Below are 21,985 nucleotides of genomic sequence, written 5' to 3'. Positions count from 1 at the left end.
TTGAGATTTTTCTTGTTTGTTAAGGTGGGCCTGTATTGCAGTGAATTTCCCTCAGGACCACTTTTGCTGCATCTTACGCGACTTGGTATGGTGTATTTTCATTTTCAGTTGTCTCCAGATACTTTTTGATTTCTCCTTTGATTTCTCCATTTATCCATTCATTGTTCAGTAGCATGTTGTTTAGTCTCCACATGTTTATCACTTTTCTAGTTTTTTTCTTGCAGTTGATTTCTAGTTTCATAGCATTATGGTCAAAAAAGATGTTTGATATGATTTCAATCTTCTTAAATGTATTGAGGCTTGCCTTGTTTCCCAACTTGTGGCCTATCTTTGAGAATGTTCCATGCACACTTGAGAAGAATGTGTATTCTGCTGATTTTGGGTGGAGCATTCTATATATATCTACTAAGTCCATCTGGTCTAGTTTTTCATTTAATTCCACCATTTCCTTGTTGAATTTCTGTTTGGGTGATCTATTCACTGATTTAAGTGGGGTGCTGAGGTCCCCTACTGTTATTGTGTTTTTGTTAATTTCTCCTTTTACGTCTGTTAATAGTTGCTTTATGTACTTTGGTGCTCCTGTGTTAGGTGCATATATATTTATAAGTGTTATGTCTTCTTGGCGAAGTGTCACTTTTATCAATTTATACTGCCCTCTTTGTCTCTTACTGCTTTTTTTACCTTGAAGTCTACTTTGTCTGATATAAGTATGGCAACACCTGCTTTCTTTCGTTTTGTTTTTTGTTTTGGTGAGGAAGATAGGCCCTGAGCTATCATCTATGCCAATCTTCCTATATTTCATGTGGGATGCTGCCACAGCATGGCTTGACAAGTGGTGCTAGGTCCACACCCATGATCCAAACCCGTAAACCCAAGGCCACCAAAGCGGAGTGTGCGAACTTAACCACTGTGCCACCAGGCTGGCCCCAACACCTGCTTTATTTTTTTTTTTAAACATTGGCACCTGTGCTAACATCTGTTGCCAATTTTTTTTTCTTCTCCCCAAAGCCCCCTGGTACATAGTTGTATATTCTAGTTGTGAATGCCTCTGGTTGTGCTATGTGGGACGCCACCTCAACATGAGCTGAGGAGCGGTACCATGTCTGCACCCAGGATCCGACTCAGCAAAACCCTGGGCCACCAAAGTGGAGTGCACAAACTTAACCACTCAGCCACGGGGCTGACCCCAACACCTGCTTTCTTTTGTTTGCCATTATCTTGGAGTATCGCCTTCCATCCTTTCACTCTGAGCCTGTGTTTATCTTTAGAGCTGAGATGTGTTTTGTGGAGGCAGCATATTATTGGGTCTTGTTTTTTAATCTATCCTGCCACTCTCTGTCTTTCAATTGGAGACTTTAATCCATTTACACTTAGAGTGATTATTGATGTATGAGGGCTTAATGCTGCCATTTTATCTCTTGGTTTCCAGTCGTTCTGTAATTCCTTTGTTTCTTGTCCTGTGTATTTACAATTGCCAGTTGAATTTGGTGTTTCTCTGTGATGGTTTTCTCTTTTTTTATCATTTGTGTCTCTGTTCTGATTTTTGTTTAGTCGTTAGCATGAGGTTTGTATAAAAGATCTCGTAAATAGTCCATTTTCTGATAGCCTCTTGTTTCCTGAGTCTAAGCAGATTCCCTCTCCTTCTTCTTCCCCTTCTAAATTATTGTTGTCACAACTTATTCCATTTTGTGTTGTGAGTTTGTGATTAAAATAAAGTGATCATAGTTATTTTTGATGCCTTCCTTCCCTTTATCTTTAACATTATAATTGTGTTTGCTAACCTGTTCTGATTGAGAGCTGCAATTTTCTGATTTTGTCTGTTTTTTGATCTCCTTTGCTCAAGGCTTTGTAAACCCTTTCTCTTTTTTTCAGGCATAAGGGACTTCTTGATCTTTTCTTGTAGGAGGCAGGGTTGTTCTTGTGGCAATGAACTCCCTCAACTTTTGTTTATCTGGGAAAGTTTTTATTTCTCCATTGTATCTAAAGGATATTTTCAGTGGATAGTTTTTGTCCTTCAGAATTTTGAATATGTCATTCCATTCTCTCCTAACCTGTAAGGTTTCTGCTGCAAAATCCACTTAAAGCCTGATAGGGGTTCCTTTGTAGGTTTTCTTATGCCTTGCTGCCCTTAATATGTTTTCTGTCATTGACTTTTGGCAGCTTTAATAATACATGCCTCGGAGAGGGTCTTTTTAATTGATGTAATTAGAAGTTCTAGTGGCTTTGTGTACTTGGAATTCTGGTTCCTTCCCCAGGTTTGGGAAGTTCTCAGCTATTATTTCTTTGAACAAGCTCTCTGCTCCTTTCTCCCTATCTTCTCTGGAATACCTATAATCCTTATGCTGCATTTTCTAATGGTGCTGGATATTTCTTGGAGAATTTCTTCATTTCTTTTTAGTCTTAGTTTTCTCTCCTCCTCTATCTGAAGCTTTTCTATACTTCTGCCCTCTAAATTACTGATTCTGTCCTCCATAATATCAGCTCTGTTATTTAAGGACTCCAGATTTTTCTTTATCTCATTCATTGTGTTTTTCATCTCCAACGTTTCTGATTTTCTTTTATAGTTTCCTTCTCTTTTGTGAAGAATTTCCTGTGTTCATTAATTTTATTCCTGAGGTTATTAAACTGTCTTTGCAAGTTTTCTTGTAACTCATTGAGTCTCTTTATGATAACTATTTTGAATTCTCTGTCATTTAGATAGTAAATTTCTGCGACTTCAGGATTGATTTCTGGGTACTTGTCATTTTCCTTCTGGTCTGGAGTGTTAATATACCACTTCATACTATTTGATGGAGTGGACTTTTGCCCTTGCATAGTGGTAGTATTTGGTCACAGATGCCACCTGCCACCACTGGGCAGAGGGTGGGAGCTGTGTTTTCTGAACCCTCTGCAACCCCTGGCAGATGTGCCTGTCCATTAGAAGCTGTGCTGACAGGGTCTGTCTGCATTTGCCTGCTGGCCACTGCTGCCTTACCCATGTATGCAGAGGTGCTCTGGCAGGAATCCCCTGCTCTGGCCAACTGGCTTAGCGTGTGCACCAGGCGGGAGTGGGGAGAGGGATGCTTTCTTTTGTGTGTGCGATCTCACATGCCCCAACTCTGCACTTACTGTCTGCCCACCTGGGCTGCTCAGCTTGGTGTGGATGCCCCCAGGATGGCTTACTTGCTTTGCTGTGGAGAGTTCTCACAGGCTGGGACGCAACTCCGAGAGTGCAAGTGTTCTTGTCTAGGGCTGCCTTTTCCCCTTCTCCTCTCAGTGCTGCGTGCTAGCCACTGCATGATGTCCTGCACCCTAGATTGCTGCCACTTGGGAGGGAGAGGAGATCCTCTTACCTCCTTCCACTGCCTCCCAGGGGGTCCAGCACCCCCACCTTTAGATGTATGGCTGTGTGGATCTCTCTCAGATGTCTATGGTGTTGCGTGAATGTCCTCTGTTGGTTTATGCATGTCTTTGTATCTTAGGGTGGGAGAGACTATGGGAAGAGCTCACTGTACCATGATGCTGACATCATTCCTATTTGCTCTTTTTTTAATGTATGTAGTAGTGGTTTGTTTGAAAACAAGGATAAAGTCAAAGTCTCTTTGTCCCCTTGGTAGTCTCTAACCAGCTATACCTCCTCAAAGCCTCTATTCTATTTCCTCTTTCCTTCACTGTTTTTTCTTCTCTGCCATCATCACTTTTTCTTTCACCTTGTTCAGCCCTCCTGGAAGAGGTAGGAGAGGAGTGCCCAGTATCCTAGGATTAAGAGAAACAATCTTGCTTTGGGCACAAATGATTTGGATGATTTGATTTGGAAAGCAATTGAGACTTGAGTATGAGATGGTAATTATTGTTGTCCTATGTCCCCAAGGAGCCCCTGTCTAGTTGAGGAGATAGGCACAAAATACAAATCACTGCAGTAGAGTGAGGTAAGTGCTGTAATAGAGGTGTGTCCGTGGTAAAGCAGATTAATGGATAATTTAAAGAAAAAGTGATCAACTTCACCCTGAGACCTTTCAGGGGAGGATTCACAGAGGAGCTGTGACTTGAGTTGGGCCTTGAAGGCTAAAAAAATGTTCTCCAGGTAGATGTTCAGAGCATTTGAGTCATAGGGAACATCACAAAGGCTAGGAACCTTGAAAGAATATGACATATACAGAAACTGCATATAGTTCAGGAGCAGAGGTTGATGTGGTTGAGGGACAGAGAAGCAGGAGTTGAAGTCAAGATCAATTCCTAATATGGAATTTGGGAGTGCGGAGGGAGGCCTTGTATGCCATGCAAAGAAGTTTTGACTTTTCCCCTTATTGGTAGTTAGCAGCAATAAATTGAATTATTTTATACTGAAGAATAGTGTGATCAGATTTACATTTTACAAAAAACGTTCTGATAGCAGTATTATGGGTTAGAGGTATTGAAACTAGCGATATTGACTGATTATTAAATAGTAAGGAGGAAAAGGAGTCAAAGATTCTTAAGTTTAAAATTCAATAACTGGGTAGCTGGTAGTACCATTGACCTCGACATGAAATACGACATGAGCAAATTTGGTGGGAGGCAGGTGTTGTTGACTTCAGTTTTGAACATTTGCTCTAGTGGAGTTTTTCTCAAAAGAGAAATCTGAGCTAAAGATGAGATTTGGGGGGCCATGAGTACGTAGATGTTAGTTAAACTAAGGTCATAGATGAAGCTGCCAAGAAAAACATGAGTAGAGAGAGAAGTGAGCTGGTGGTGGAACCTTAGGAAACACCAATATTTAAGGGATGGATGAGTAAAAGAATTAATGAAGGAAACAAGTGAATTATTAAAAAGGCAAAAGAGCCAGAAGAAAGTGGTGTCACAGAAGCTAAGGGAACAAAATTTTAAGAAGAAAAAGTGGTCAACGTTGTCAAATATTACTTGGAGTTCAAGAAAAACAAAATCTGGGGTGGGGGGATGGGCAATTGGAGAAAGGTGGTCAAAAGGTACAAATCTCCAGATACAAGATAAATTAAGTACTAGGGATGTAATTACAGCCTGATAACTATAGTTAACCCTCCTGTATGATACATATGAAAGTTGTTGAGAGTGAATCCTAAGAGTTCTTCTCAGAAGAAAAAAATATTTTTTTGCTTTCTCTTTTTATTATATCTATATGAGATGATGGATGCTAACTAAACTTATGGTAATCATTTCACAATATATGTAAGTCAAACCATTATGCTGTACACCTTAAACTTATACAGTGATGTATATAAATTATGTCTCAGTAAAACTGGGGGAAAAAAGAAAAAGAAAATCTGAAAAGTTTTCTTTGGATTTGACAATAAGGATGTTATTGATAACCTTTACATAGAAATTTCATTGGCTAATGGAATGGATACAAATTATAATGAATTGAAAATTAGGGAGCAGGTGAATATAAATTCAAGAAGTTGGAAGATGAAGGGAAGATGTGGGAAAGTAATAGCTAGAAGTTACATAGATTTTCTTCTTAAGATGAAAAACCTTTTAGCATACTTTAGTCCACAGGTTTGGGAACAAGAATAAGAGGCTGGAGAAGTTGAAAACAGGGAAAGGGGATAATTGATGGAAATCCCAGGGTGTACAAGTGGGAAAGGATCAAGAATTTAGATTGACTGCTTAGCCTTGAAACAGAGAAGGATGCAATGCCTCTTCCTCTGAGGCTGAAAGTAAGGAGATACAATGGATACAGAAATAAACAATTTAGGAGTGGGGTTCAAAAGTTGAGGGATTTCTTCCCTAATGTTTTCTATTTCCTCTAAGAAATAACATCTGTACTGAAAGTGAAGGAGATAAAAGTTAAATGTAAAGCTTGAATAAAGAGAAGAAAATATAGATACTGCATAACATTATGGAATATGTTGTTGAACAAGGACAAATACATAGATTGCTGAGAGTATTAAAGACCTTCAGCTAGGACTGAATGCCAGAAGAGTCTGTGGCAGCTCAGATATCTCTATGTATATGCAGTTTGCCTTAGGACCAGTTGGCAGACTTCAGATTGTAGGATTGCTTTAATTTAGAAGTTTTCAGGACAAGTGCAGGAGAAGGACAAGGATGCTTGGGACTTGAGTATGCTGGTGAAAGAGTAATATGAGTGGTTGATTGTGAGGCTTATCCACTTGGGAAATGATAGGCATATTGGAAGTGAAGGAAATAAAGTCAGAGAACAGTTTTAAGGGGACTAAGTGACAAAAGGCAGAAAGCTTGTAACCATGGGTTCCGGGAGTGGGATATTATAGAGGTACAGTATTTCTGGTTTGGGCATGAAAGTGTGTTGCTGGAGGGATTTAGAGGTCAAGATCGTCAAAATTAAAAAGGACAAAGAACAGAAACATTAGTCAATAGTCAGAAGCTTTCTGTGGCCCATCTCAAATTTAGCTTTACTCCACATCTCTTAGCAACTCTACTTGTTAAAATCACTTACATTATTTTTACTTCTAATTTAAGAATTTGGGGGGGTCTTCCTTGGTCATGGCCTCTGACTCAGGAGATTACTTGTTATACCAGGCCTACTTTCCTATCTGGGTTTATAGGATATATTATTTTTCTGGGTTTCTTCCTACCTTTCTGGCTATTTCTATAATGTCTCCCTTGCAGGATCTGTCTTGTCTATATATCCCACTAAAAGTATAAATGTAACTTCCAAAGCTTTACCCTTAGACTCCCATTTTCTTGATGTTTGAAGACCCTAGCTAGTGTTTTCCAACATCTTTCATGTCATGGGACCTGAAAAATGATATTTGTCCTGTACACTAGAGAAAATGAAAGAAGCTGTTTGATGTTAGAGGCGACTTGCCTAGGGATTCGAACTGCCCTGAGAGTTGAGGACAGCAATTCTGCCCTAAGGAATTTTAACTCACTTCCATGAGTTCCGACTGTTGGTATTCATACATTGGCGCTTCCCTTTCACTCTTGATATTTCTCTCTTGGTTCACTCTCACTCTCTTACTGTATTGGCAAGATTGTAAGAAACATCAATATCATTTTAGACCTCATGAATCCATGTCTGGTTCATTTTTATAAAACTTCTCTACTTATAATTGCTTCATTTTGTCTGCCTAACATCTTGATGTTGACAAGACCATACCAGATGATGTCCAAGGTGCTGTTTCAACCATTTATACGACTAGTGAACAGCTTCGACTCTTTGCATTTGAAGCAGAAGTCAATGAGAACTTTGAAATGGCTGCAGTGTATTATGAAGAGGTAATTAAACATCTTCCCAGTGGTTGTTGTTACTATTATTTGTACAATATGGGTATAATAAATAGTGGTTTTTGATTGTTTAAAATCCAATCTGATTGGTGAAATGATAGGCACATAGGTCAATAAAACAGAGTCCAAAAATAGGTCCATACAAATAAGGCCATTATATTTTTCACAAAGGTGTAAAAGAAATTCAATGGAAAAAGGGTAGTGTTTTCAAAAAATGGTATTGAACATTTCATATGTCACCCATGTGCAAAAAATGAACCTCAACCTAAACCTCAAACATTGTATAAAAATCAACTCAAGATGGATCATAGATCTGAATGTAAAACATAAAACTATGAAACTTTTAGAAGAAAACAGAGGAGAAAATATTTATGACCTGGAACTAGGTAAAGAGTTCTTAGACATGATGCCAAAGCACAATCCATCAAAAAAAAATCTGATAAATGGAAGATCATCAAAATTAAAAATGTAGCTTTGTGAAAGGCACTGTTAAGAGAAAGAAAAGAAAAGGTAAAAACCAGGAGAAAATATCTGCAAAATGTATATCTGACAAGGATTTGTATCCAGACTAAGAACTCTCAAAACTCACTAATTAAAAAAAAATTAACATGGGCAAAGGATTTGAAGAGGCATCACTAAAGAGCACATAAGTATGATGAATAAAAACATGAAAAGATGTTCAACATCATTAGCCAATAGAGATTGCAAATTAAAACCAGAATGAGATACTATTGCACTCTTATTAGAATAACTGAAATGAAAAATGCTGACAATAGCAGATACTGGTGAGAGTATAATGCAAATGGAACCGTCATACTTTGCTAGAGGAAATGTACAATGATACAACCACTCTGGAAAATAGTTTAGCAGTTTCTTATACACTTATCGTATGACCTACTGCTGGGTATTTACCTTAAAGAAATGAAATCTTATGTACATGAATGCTTATAGCAACTCTATTCATAATTGTGCAAACCAGAAGCAACTCAAATGTTCTTCAAAGGGGGAATAAACTATTGTCTATCTATACAATGAAATATTATTCAGCAATAAGAGAAATAAACTACTGATACACACAACAACTTGGATGAATCTCAAAGGCATTATACTGAGTGAAAGAAGCCAGTGTCAAAAGGTTACATGCTGTACAGTTCCGTTTATTTGACATTCTAGAACTGACAAAACTATAATGATGAATAACAGATCAGTGGTTGCCAGAGGTTATGGATGGGGCAAGAGAAAACTATAAAAAGACAACATGGGGAAGTTTTTTGGGGTGGTGAAACTGTTCTGTATTTTCATTGTGGTGATGGTAACATGAAGGTATACATGTGTTAAACTTCATAGAACTGTATACCAAAAGAAAAAAATGTTATCTTTATTGTAAATAATTTAAAAAATAACATAAAATTTGTGTTCAGAATATTCAGCAAACATTTACTGAGCCCTTACCATGTGTTATGAATGACAATTAAGTTCTTTAGTTCTGTTAGTACTGCCTACCACTGCATGATGGGTTGAATAAACATATATGAAGAATGGTCTGAACTTCTTTCTGTTTTTTTAATTATTGAGATATAATTCACCTGCCATAACATTCACCCACTTAAAGTATACAGTGGTATTTAGTATCTTTACAGAGTTGTGCAACTGTCACCACAGTCTAATTTTTAATAGACTTTTTTAGAGTGGTTTTAGGTTCACAGTAATACCACAGTCTAATTTGGAGCATTTGCATTACCCCAGAAAGAAACCCTGTGCCCATTAGCAGTCATTCTCCATTTCTTTTCACCCCAGCCTGACACAACCACTAATTTACTTTCTCTATATATAGATTTGCCTATTGTAGACAGTTCATATAAATGGAATCATACAATATGTGGTCTTTTGTAACTACCTTCTTTCACTTAGCATGATATTTTTGAGGGTCATTCACATTGTAGCATGTATTAGTATTTTATTCCTTTTTATGGCTGAGTAACATTCCATTATACAGATATACCACTTTTTGTTTTTTCACTCATTAGGTTAATGGGCATTTGACTGGTTTCCACTTTTTGGCTGTTATGAATAATGCTGCTATGAACATTCAAATATAAAGTGTGTAAACTTTTGTAAGAACATATGTTTTCGGTTTTCTTCAGTATATATCTAGGAGTGGAATTTCTGGGTCATATGGTAACTCTATGCTTAACTTTTTGAGGAGGTGCCAAACTGTTTTCCAAAAGGCTGTACTATTTTACATTCCCACGAGCAACGGATAAGGGTTCCATTTTTCTCCATATTCTCACTAATACTTGTTATGGTCCATCTTTTTTTTACAGCCATTCTAATAGGTGTTAAGTGGTATCTCATTGTGGTTTTGTTTTGCGTTCTCTAATGAATAGTGAGTTTGAACATCTTTTCACATTTATAATTTTTTCAAGAGGAAAATATGTTCCAAATTCTAAATTAATTAACAGGGGAACATTTAGACTACGATAAGTTCAAAACATCAGTCTATATAAATAAATTGTTATGTCTTTTTGTGACTGTCTTATTTCACTTAGAATATGTCCTCAATTTTCAATCCATGTTGTAGCATATGTCAGAATTTCCTTCCTTTTTAAGTCTGAATAATATTCCATTGTATATATATATCGCATTTGGCTTATCCATTTATCTCTCAGTGGGCACTTGGGTTGCTTGTACTTTTTAGCTGTTATGAATAACATTGCTATGAATATGGATGTACAAATATCTCTTTGAAACTCTGCTTTCAGTTCTTGTGGGTATCTACAGAGAAGTAGGATTGTTGTATCGTGTGGTAATCCTACTTTTCATTTTTTGAGGAACCACCATACCGTTTTCGAAAGTGGCTGCACCATTTTACATGCCCACTGTGTATAAGAGTCCTAGTTTCTCCATATCCTCATCAATAATTGTTATTTTCTGTTTTGTTGGTGGTGGCTATCGTAATGGGTGTGCGGTGGTATTTTATTGTGATTTGATCCCCTGATGATTAGTGACGTTGATCATCTTTTCCTATGTTTGGCTATTTGTAGATCTTTGGAGAAATGTCTATTCAAGTCCTTTGCCTATTTTTGAGTCAGGTTGTTTGATTTCTTGTTAGTGAGTTTTAGAAGTTCTTTATGTATTCTGATTTGAGCCCCTTGCCAGCTACATGATCTGCAAATGTTTTTTCCTATCCTGTGAGTTACTTTTTACTCTGTGATAGTTTCTTTGATGTACAAAAGTTTTAATTTTGATGAAGTCCAATTTGTCTATTGTTTTCTTTTGTTGCCTGAGCTTTTAGTATCATATCTAATGTTGTGAAGGTGTTGCCCTATGTTTTCTTCTCAGAATTTTACGTCTTACGTTTAGCTCTTTGATCCATTTTGAGTTATTTTTTGTATATGGTGTTAGGTAAGGGTCCAGCTTCATTCTTTCGCACGTGGATATCCAGTTTTCCTAGCACCATTTGTTGAAAAGACTGTCCTTTCCCTATTGAATGGTCTTGTCACCTTTGTCAAAAATAATTTGACCATTTATTTCTGGGCTCTCTATTTTATTCCATTGGTCTGTTTTTATACAAGTACCACACTGATTACTGTAGCTTTGTAAGTTTTGAAATCAGGAAGTGTGAGTCCTCCAATTTTGTTCTTTTTTTAAAAGATTGTTTTCACTATTCAGGGTCCCTTGAGATTCCATATGTATCTTAGGATGGGTTTTTCTATTTCTGCAAAAAACATTATTGGGATTTTGATAGAGACTGCATTGAACCTGTAAACTGCTTTGGGTAGTATTGACATCTTAACAATATTAAGTATTCCAATCCATGAACGTGGATGCATTTCCATTTATTTATTTCTTTTTGAATTTCTTTCAGCGATGTTTTGTAGTTTTTGCTCATTTTGAAATACTTATTTAAAATGTGTTGTAGGTAAACTTTATTTGCCATCTCAAGACTATGACAGAAATGATAATTTATGAATCTTTAAAATGAACCATAAACTGAATCTTTTGATTCCCAAGTAATTGGAGAGCTTATGTTGACAGAACACTGACACTAGGAAGCAATGACTTGAGGATTCAATTTTTAAAAGATTTTAGCAAATATTTATTGACCACGTACCATAAGCCAGAACGGTAACTGTACTAGGTATTCAGAATTCAGTGGTAAGCAAAAAAGAAGTCATAGTTTCTGCTTTCATAGAGCTTATGGTATTTATGGAGTGGCCCACTGTGTGATGTTATATGCATTAAAAATATGACATAGTGTCACAATAACCTTGGTCCTCTTGATGTTTTGTTTGGTAGAGGTTGGTCCGTGAGCCCCAGAACCTGGAACACTGGCTAGACTATGGTGCTTTCTGCCTCCTAACCGAGGACAACATCAAAGCACAGGAGTGTTTTCGGAAAGCCCTTTCCCTCAACCAGAATCATATCCACAGGTATGGGTGAAGGGAGATGAGGAATGAGTAGGAGCAGATAATCTTCTATATGAAATTATCTTGATTCCATGACTGTGACATGGGACCATGTTGTTAGTCATGTTGGTGGTCTCTTCTCAGCTTGTTGCTGTGTGGTGTCCTGGCTGTCCTGATGGAGAACTATGAGCAGGCAGAAATTTTCTTTGAGGATGCTACTTGCTTGGAACCAACTAATGTTGTAGCTTGGACTTTACTTGGTATGGTATTTTCCTGTGATCTGAATGTGTTTTCTTTCATTATAAGATTCTCCCTTCCTCTTTCCATTCTTTAATGGCTCATCATGTAGTTCTTAAACTTTGGTAAAAATGTGGGAAATGTAAGTGAAATGTTGCAATTCTTCAGTATATGATAGTGGGAAATTAGTCACATTTATTTCAGCATCTTTCTTTCTTCAGGGTTGTACTATGAAATTCAAAATAATGATATTCGAATGGAAATGGCATTTCACGAGGCCTTCAAACAGCTTCAGGCACAAGCACTTCAGGCACGAGTAACAAAGCAGAAGAGCACGGGTACTGTAGAGTACGTTGAAGAAGGAGGGAAAGTAGAATCCAGTTTAGGCCCATGGGGCGTCGCTAATGGTTCTTCTACAACAGCAATCAAGGTGGAAGCCCCAGCAGGTAGGATCAGGGAATGGGGATGATGAGTGGCTATGGGGAAAATTACTGGCCTCGTGAATAGGACCTGGCATATAGTAAGTACCCAGTAAATATTTGTTAAATGAATAAGTATAGTTTCGAGTTGTTCCAGGAACACCAAGAAAGACTCCTTCTAAATATTTCCTCATTCGTATGATTGGAAGTCTGAAGCTCCTACTGTTGTTATTCAGTTTTGTGAATCTTAGAGAACTTAGTGTCTCCATGTACCCCTAAAAAGGGGTTTCATTCTAGCAGAGTAAATTTCTTTCTTTTTCTTCTCACCCTCTTCCCTATCTAAGGTCCCTCTCTTGTGATTCTTAAATTTATTTATTTATTTAGGTACTTCTTTTTTCCCTGTTCTTCATTGCCGTTCTCCTTTCCTCTACTTAAGAAAATCAATCATTCTAATCTGTTTATTATATGTGTTTTTGTTTATGTGTTTCCTGTATATGTTATTTTGTTTATGTTATTCCATATTATTATTTCGTATGCATATATTTTCAACAGCTTGTCTGAGGTATAATTGACATTTCATAAACTACACATATTTAACATGTACAATTTGATAACTTTTGACGTATAAACATACCCTTGAAAACATCACAATCAAGATAATGTACATATCCCAAATCCCCAAAACTTTCCTATGTCCATTCATAGTCTCTTTCTCTTGCCCCCATTTCCAGACAATGCCAATCAGCTTTCAGTCATCATTTTAGAATTCTAGAAAGTTTCTAGAAATTTCTAGAATTAAACAGAATCACACAGTATATTTATATTTAATTTCTAGAATTAAATAGAATTGCAGTCTTTTTTCACTAATGATAATTATTTTGAGATTCAATCATGTTGTTACCTTTATGTATAACAGCAATTTATCCTTTTTATTGCTAAATAGTATTCCATTATATGGAGATACCACACTATTTTTATCTATTCACCTGTTGATACATATTTGGGTTGTTTCCAGTTTGGAACTGTTAAAATAAAGCTGCTATCAGTCTTTCATCTACAAGTCTCTGTATGGACATATACTTTCATTTCTCTTGGGTAAATACTTAGGAGTTGAATGGCTGGGACCAGGCGTTATCTAGCAGTATGTTTTTTATTTTCTAAATATTTTGGTATTTTTCCAGATATCTTTGTTTTTTATTTCTGATTTAATTTCATTGTGGTTAGAAAACATGCTTTGTGTGATTTGAATCCTTTTAAATTTATTTTGACTTGTTTTATGGTCCAGCATGTGATCTATCTTGATATATATTCCATATACACTTGAAAAGAATGTGTATTCTGCATTGTTAAGTGGGGTTCTATAGACATCAATTAGGTTTAGTTAGTTGATTTTATTGTTCAGCTCTCCCATATCCTTCGCAGCTTTGTGCCCTTGAAGCTTTGTTTTAATAGTTCTTCCTGCCTCCAGTCACATTTTCTTCAATGAAGTTTATAATGTTAGTTTGACATTTAGATCTTTAACAGGATTCCGTCTTTGAATGTGATACTACATAGGCATCCTGGTTTTTTTCTCCATATAAGGATGTAGTTTTTCTCAAAATCATCTATTAAACAATCATCTTTTCCTTTTGACTTAAGGTATATATGTCTCTGAGCTCTCTATTCTGTATTTTTTGTCTGATCTTAAAACAATATCACACTCTTTTTATTGCTGTGGTGCTGTGGTATGCCTTAATATCTGGTATATCAGGTTCTCCCATTTACTTGCCTTTTTTATACCTGCCTTACCTATGCATGGATCTTTATTCATCTATAAAAATTTTATAGTGAGTTTATCAAGTACATTAAAAAATCCAGTTGAAATTTTTATTTGGACTGTATTGACTAATTTAGGGATAATTAACATCTGTATCTTATTAAACCATTGAATCCAAGTATGTGGAAGATCTCTCCATTTACTCAGATCATTTTCTATGTCCTTTATTAAAGTTTTAACGTTTTTTTCCATTGAGGTCCTGTTTAAGTAATTCACAGACATTTTATAGATTCCATTGATACCATAAAAGTATCTTATCTTAATTATATTTTCTTGTTAGTTATCTCTGGTATTTTTTAATTTTTGCTATTGATTTTCTACATTTTAGGTTTCAGTGTATACTATTGCTTTTTAGATTGCAATTGTATATGACAATCTTGTTTGACTGTTATTGATTCTAATAAATTATTAATTCTATTGGTTTTTTTCTAGAATATGATTATCATATCATCCGCCAATAATGATAGTGTTACCTTTGTCTCCCAATCCTCATACTACTCACATATTTTTATTATCTCCAATAATATGTTATATATTAGTTATAGTGGTCAACCTTGTCTCCTTTCCTATCTTAAAGAGAATGAATTGAAAGTTTGTCTATTAAATATAAAATATGCTATAAGCTTTTTCTAAAAAACCTTTACAGAATTAAGGAAGATCCCTTCTATTCCAAGTTCCCAAAGAATTATTTTTATTGATAGGTGTTGGACTTTATCAAATTGTTTTTTTGCATCAGTTGAAAAAAATTAAAATTATTTTCTCCTTTCGTCTATTAATGTAGTAAACTACATTGATAGATTTCTTTTATGCTGAACAATCCCTGCATTCATGGGATAAATCCTATTTGATCATAATGCATTAATGTTTAGTATACCTTTGGATTTGAATAGCTAATACTTTATTTTGGATCTTTGCATCTATGTTTATAAAGGAAATAGCCTATTAGTTTCTTTTGTCATCTAGTTTTATAATCAAGATTATTAGGCAGCTTTTGTTCTTTTGCTATTCTATATCAACTTATATATGATAGGAATTGACTTTGACTTGAGAGCTTGGCAGAAATCAACCGTAAAACAACCAGGGCCTGGGTTTTTTAGCAAGGGAGGAGTTTGACTACCATTTCATTTTCTCAATATTTAATGTATTCATGTTCTGTATTTCTTATTGTGTTATTCAGACATTTTATACCTTTTAGGAATGCATCAGGTTCATCTAGGTTTTGAAAATTTATTAAAATGTTTATTCATATTAATCTTTTGTTTTTTAATAGACTTTGTTTTTTAGAGCAGTTTTAGGTTCACAGAAAAATTGAAGGGAAGGTATAGAGATTTCTCCTATACTTCTTGCCCCCACACATGCGTAGTCTCCTCCGTTATCAACATTCCTGACATATGATGTGAAGAATCTTATCATATGCTTATGTGCTGTCTGTATATCTTCTTTGGTGAGGTGTATATTAAGGTCTTTGGCCATTTTTTAATCAAGTTGTTTTCTTATTGTTTAGTTTTAAGAGTTCTTTGTATATTTTGGTTGTCTTTTATCTTATGTGTCTTTTGCAAATATTTTCTTCCAGTCGGGCTTGTTTTCTCATTCTCTTCATATTGTCTTTTGCAGCGCATAAGTTTTTAATTTCAGTGAAGTCCAGCTTCTCAATTCTTTCTTTTGTGGATTATTCCTTTGGTCTAAAAAGTTATCACCATACCCAATGTCACCGAGGTTTTCGCTTATGTTATCTTCTAGGAGTTTTATAGTTTTTGCATTTTACATTTAATTCTATGATCCATTTTGAGATAATTTTTGTGAAAGGTGGAAGGTCTATGTCTAGATTCATTTTTTTTTTGTATGTAGACATCCAGTTGTTCCACCACCATTTGTTGAATTCCTGTTGAATTTTGTCAGATGCTTTTTCTGCATCTATTAATATGATCATGTGATTTTTCTTCTTTAGCCTTTTGATGTTATGGATTACGTTAATTGATTTTTTAATGTTCAACCAGCCTTGCATACCAGGGATAAATCCCATTTGTTTATGATATGTAATTCTTTTTACATATTGTTGGATTCAACTTGCTAATATTTTGATGAGGATTTTTAGGTCTACGTTCATGAGAGACATTAGTCTATAGTTTTTTTTCTTGTGACATCTTTGTCTGGTTTTGGTATTAGGATAATGTAGGCATTATCATTCTCTTTATAGAAGGAGTTAGGAAGTATTCCCCCTGCTTCTGTCCTCTGAAAGATATTGTATAGAAATGGTATAATTTCTTCCTTGAATGTTTGGTAGAGTTCACCAGTGAAACCATCTGGTCCTGGTGCTTTCTACATTGGAAACTTACTAATTATTGATTCAATTTCTTTAACAGATACAGTCCTATTCAGATTATTTCTTCTAGGATAAGTTTTGGAAGATTGTGTCTTTCAGGGACTTGGTCCATTTCATCTAGGTTATCAAATTTGTGGGCAGAGAAGTCTTCATAATATTCCTTTACTATCCTTTTAATGTCCATGAGATCTGTAGTGATCTCTCCTCTTTCATTTCTAATATTAGTAATTTGAGTCCTCTCTCTTTTTTTTCTTAGTTAGCCTGGCTAGAGGCTTATTGACTTTATTGATCTTTTCACAGAACCAGCTATTGGTTTCATTATTTTTCTCTATTAATTTCCCGTTTTAGTTTGATTGATTTCTGCTCAAATTTATATCTTTTCTTCTTCTAAAGTTTGTATTTAATTTGATCTTCTTTTTCTAGTTTCCTAAGGTGGAAACTTAGGTTGTTGATTTTAGATCTTTCTTCTTCTCTAATCTATGCATTCAATGCTATAAATTTCCCTCTAAACATTGCTTGTACTGCATCACACAATTTGATAAGCTGTGTTTTCATTTTCATTTAGTTCAAAATATTTTTTTTGTTTTTCTTGAAATTTCTTCTTTGACCTGTGCGTTATTTAGATGTGTGTTGTTTAATCTCCATGTATTTTGGGATTTTCCACCTATCTTTATGTTATTGACTTCTAGTTTAATTCCATTATGGTTTGAGAGAAGACATTGTATGATTTCTATCCTTTTAATTTGTTAAGGTATATTTTATGGCCAGACTCTGGTGAATGTTCTGTGTGAGCTTGAGAAGAATGTGTATTCTGCAGTTGTTGGATGAAGTAGTCTTTAGATGTCCATTATATCCTGTTGATTGATGGTATTGTTGGGTTTAAGTATGTACTTCATGATTTTCTGCATGCTGGATCTGTCCATTTCTGGTAGAGGGGTGTTGAAGTCCCCAACAATATTAGTAGACTCATCTGTTTATCCTTGCAGTTCTATCAGTTTTTGCTTCACATGGTTCGACACTCTTTTGTTAGGTACATACACATTAAGGATTGTTATGTCCTCTTGGAGAATTGACTCCTTTATCATTATGTAATGCCTCTCTTTATCCTCATAACTTTCCTTGCTCTGAAGTGTGTTCTGTGTGAAATTAATATAGCTACTCCTGCTTTCTTTTGATTAATGTTAGCATGGTATTTGTTTCCCCATCCATTAACTTTTAATTTATATGTGTCTTTATATTTAAAGTGGGTTTCTAGTATACAACATATAACTAAGTCTTGTTTTTTGATCTATTCTGACCATCTCTGTCTTTAACTGGTGCATTTACACCATTGACATTCAAAGTGATTATTCATATAGATGGATTAATATATGCCATATTTGTTACTATTTTCTAATTTTTGCCCTTGTTCTTTGTTCCTGTTTTTGTCTTCCAGTCTTTTTCTGTCTACTGTAGTTTTTATTGGGGTATAATTGACATATAATATGTTAGTTTCAGTTGTATAACATAATTTGATATTTGTATATATTGTGAAATGATCACCACAATAAGTCTAGTTAACATCCATCACCACACATAGTTACAATTTTTTTCTTGTGATGAGAACTTTTAAGATCTATTCTCTTAGCAACTTTCAAATATACAACAGAGTATTATTAACTATAGTCATGCTGTACATTACATTCCCATGACATTTATTTTGTAGCTGGAAGTTTGTACCTTTTGACCACCTTTACCCATTTCATGCACCCCCTAACCCTCCAGCTCTGGAAATGCAATTTACCACTAGAATAGCTAAAATTAAAAAGATTGATAATATCAAGTTATGGCAAGGATGTAGAGTAGCTGTCACTCTCAAACATTTCTGGTGGGAATGCCAAATGGTACAACCACTTGGAAAAACTGACAGTTTAAAAATATAGTTAAACATACATGTGCCAGCAGTTTCACTCTTGAGTATTTACCCAAGAAAAATGGAAACATATATCCTTGCAAAGACTTGTACACAAATGTTAACAGATTTACTTATAGTAGGCAAAATCTGGAAACAACCCAACTGCCTATCAATAGGGGAACGGATACTAAATTTTCTTTTATCCACACAATCAAAAACCACTCAGCAATAAAAAGAAACAAATTACTGGGGTTGGTCCCATGGCACAGCAATTAAGTTCACACGTTCCACTTCAGTAGCCCGGGGTTCACCAGTTTGGATCCCGGGTGTGGACATGGCACCACTTGGCAAGCCATGCTGTGGCAGGTGTCCCACCTATAAAGTAGAGGAAGATGGGCATGGATGTTAGCTCAGGACCAGTCTTCCTCAGCAAAAAGAGGAGGATTGGCAGCAGATGTTAGCTCAGGGCTAATCTTCCTCAAAAAAGAAAAAAAAAGAAAAAAACCAAATTACTGACACAGGAGCCATCCTGGTGGTATAGTGGTTAAGTTTGTGTACTCCGCTTCAGTGGCCCCAGATTTGTGGGTTTGGATGTCGGGCACAGACTTACACACTGCTCATCAAGCCATGCTATAGCAGCGTCCTACATACAAAAAAAAAAATAGTGGAAGATTGGCACAGATGTTAGCTCAGTGACAATCTTCCTCAAGCAAAAAGAGGAGGATTGACAACAGATGTTAGCTCAGGGCCAGTCTTCTTCACACACAAAAAAAATTACTGATACTACATGGATGAATCTCAAAAACAGTATGCTAAGTGAATAAGCCAGATGTAAAAGAGTACATACTGTATGATTCCATTTAAATTAAATTCTAGAAAAGGCAAAACTAATCTATATTGACAGAAAGCAGATCAGTGGTTGCCTTGGGCTAGAAGTTGGGGATTAACTACAATGAGCATGAGGCAGATTTTGGGGGTTTAGAAATCTTTTGCATCTTGATTGTAATAGTGACTACATAAGTTATAAATTTGTTAAAATTCATTGAATTATATACTTAAAAGGGAATACTTTAGGGTCCAGCCTCATGGCCTAGTGGTTAAGTTTGGCTTGTCCTGCTTTGGCAGCCCAGGTTTGGATCCTGGGTGCAGACCTACACCACTCATCAGCCATGCTGTGGTGGCGACCTACACGCAAAATAGAAGATTGGCACAGATGTTAGCTCAGGGCAAATCTTCCTCAGCTAAAAAAAAAAATAAGGGGGGAAGGGGGAACACTTTATTATATGTAAATTATACCTCAGAAAAGCTGAATATTCACAGTGTTTTTCCATTAAGATCATCACTGGGGCCGGCCGGGTGGCACAGTGGTTAAGTTTGCACATTCCACTTCTCGGTGGCCCAGGGTTTGCTGGTTCGCATGCTGGGTGCGGACATGGCACTGCTTAGCAAAAGCCATGCTGTGGTAGGCGTCCCACATATAAAGTAGAGGAAGATGGGCATGGATGTTAGCTCAGGGCCAGTCTTCCTCAGCAAAAAGAGGAGGATTGGCAGCAGATGTTAGCTCAGGGCTAATCTTCCTCAAAAAAAAAATAATCATCACTTAACTCCTCAATGATCAGTCTGCTGTATTTAACCACTTTCTCCTTCCTGAAATACATGTTGGATTGTCTCCTACATCTTCAACAGTTTGGGTTTCTTTCTTTTTTTTTTTTTTTAAATATTTTATTTTTTCCTTTTTCTCCCCAAAGCCCCCCAGTACATAGTTGTGTATTCTTCGTTGTGGGTTCTTCTAGTTGTGGCATGTGGGACGCCGCCTCAGCGTGGTCTGATGAGCAGTGCCATGTCCGCGCCCAGGATTCGAACCGACGAAACACTGGGCCGCCTGCAGCGGAGCGCACGAACTTAACCACTCGGCCACGGGGCCAGCCCCCAGTTTGGGTTTCTTTTGTTAACTTCTTTTTCTTGTCACACTCATTAGATGTAATCATTTCCCAATAATACAGTCTTACTTTCTAAGAGCTCACCTACCCTCACAGTCTCCATTTCACTACTTATAACTCTCAAATTCAAATAGTTAGCTCACTACTTCCATGCTTTTGCCAATGGCACGCCCCCAGTCTTAAATGCCCCTCCCTCTCTGCCTGTCCAATTTCTACCTGTTTTTCAAAGCCGTATCTTTTGCTCTAGCCAAGAATGACCTCTTCCAATTCAGAAGCAGCTAGCACTGATCATTTCCTGGCTGGCGTTGATTTTTATTTTTATTCGTCAAGGATTTGTTTATTTGAGAAGCATGATGGCATGTTTAAGAGGGTCAGCAAATTATTTAACTTCTCTGTGACTCACATTGTTTAAAGGAGCATAGTAAATAAAATATTTCATAGTGTTGTGAAAAATAAATGAGATTATGCGTTAAAGTCCTTAGCACAATACCTGGTATACAGTCATGCTCAGATATAGCTGTTACTGCTGCTGCTACTATTATTATCATTATTGTTATTATTATTGTTATTGTTAAGCACTGAGATAAGGTGAATAAAATTCCTGTCCTTCAGGGGTTTTAATACTATTTAAAAATGTATTAAACTTCTCAACTGGATTCTTGAGATTCTAGGTTTAGCAACTAACTTTTATAATAGGTGTCTGTTTGGCATTATCATGACTAGGGATAGGAGCAGGATTGGACTGGGGGCCATAGAGACAGAAGCTGTGCTATCAGTTTAGCTTGTACTCTTTAAATTTTTCAGAAATATAAAGAGTCTGCAAAACAAGTCTGTCCTGCAATATTTAGGGAATATATTTCTTATGCTTTGAAAATTAATTATATTTTACCTTCTGTAATAAGCTTTTAATATCCAATGTAGGAAGATTTTATTTTTTTCTCATTAAAATTTAATCTATTTAGGACCAGGAGCTCCATTATCCGTTCTAGATGAATTTCTGGAAGAATCCTCCAAACTGCAGTCTGATTCACGAGAACCTCTTTTGTCTATACAATCACAGGATCCAACTATCAGCCAAAAACTATCTAACATACTTCTCAAGGAGATACCAGCAAAAAAAGGTAATTAGGAATAAAGATTTCCACTTTAAAAAAGGATGTAAACAAACTAGACAAGGATGAAAACGCCTTTGATTACAAAACGGTGATCTTGATTGAAGTTGATTCGTTTATCAGTGATATTGCCTAAGTTCCTTCATATGAGGCTAGACTCTGAAATCCAAACTCAGTAATGCAACTCTTTCAATAAGCAAGGATTTATATTAGCTCAGAGAAGTAGCCAACTACAGACCTATGATTTTCTAACAATGATTCTTCATTTTTAGAATATCTACAGATTGTGTTCCACGTTCAGGAAGATCTGAATACTTTAAAAAACCCTTTTGTTTGGTTATGACTTGCATTTGGACCCACCAGTAGACTAACCTTGAGAAGTTTTGAGATCTCCTCTTTGGGGACCATTGCTATGGAACAATCTGTTGCTTTGCAGATTATAATCTCTCTCGTATATTACATTAGAATACTCTCCCAGCTACGTTAGTGTGTCTGAGCTTCTGACATTTTTTCCTTTACATTTAATCGTCTATTCTTTTTTCTTTAAGTAGTTTTATTGGGATTATAGTGGATTATACCATTGTGTAATTTGGGGTGTACATTATTGTTTATTAACTCCTGAATACTCTTCATCA

General features: G+C 36.0%; 1 protein-coding gene across 19 annotated transcripts in view; it reads left to right on the top strand.

Annotated features, from left to right (window-relative positions):
- Positions 1 to 21,985, top strand: part of CFAP70 (cilia and flagella associated protein 70) — a 134,853-nt gene that overhangs the window by 83,951 nt on the left and 28,917 nt on the right. For all 19 annotated transcript variants that reach the window (XR_011423227.1, XM_070227315.1, XM_001503856.5 and 16 more), the window contains 5 exons: positions 7,066 to 7,191; positions 11,500 to 11,633; positions 11,754 to 11,869; positions 12,068 to 12,292; positions 21,201 to 21,359. Coding sequence is in view for 18 of the 19 variants with exons in the window: in XM_070227315.1 (XP_070083416.1) it covers positions 7,066 to 7,191; positions 11,500 to 11,633; positions 11,754 to 11,869; positions 12,068 to 12,292; positions 21,201 to 21,359 (760 nt within the window). In the remaining variant the exon portion in view is untranslated. The remainder of the gene's footprint in view (positions 1 to 7,065; positions 7,192 to 11,499; positions 11,634 to 11,753; positions 11,870 to 12,067; positions 12,293 to 21,200; positions 21,360 to 21,985) is intronic.

The sequence above is a fragment of the Equus caballus genome, chromosome 1 (genome assembly GCF_041296265.1).
Source record: "Equus caballus isolate H_3958 breed thoroughbred chromosome 1, TB-T2T, whole genome shotgun sequence".
NCBI classification, from domain to species: Eukaryota; Metazoa; Chordata; class Mammalia; order Perissodactyla; family Equidae; genus Equus; species Equus caballus.
The sequence above is the reverse complement of the archived record's forward strand: the minus strand, read 5'-3'. Positions and strand labels throughout refer to the sequence as shown.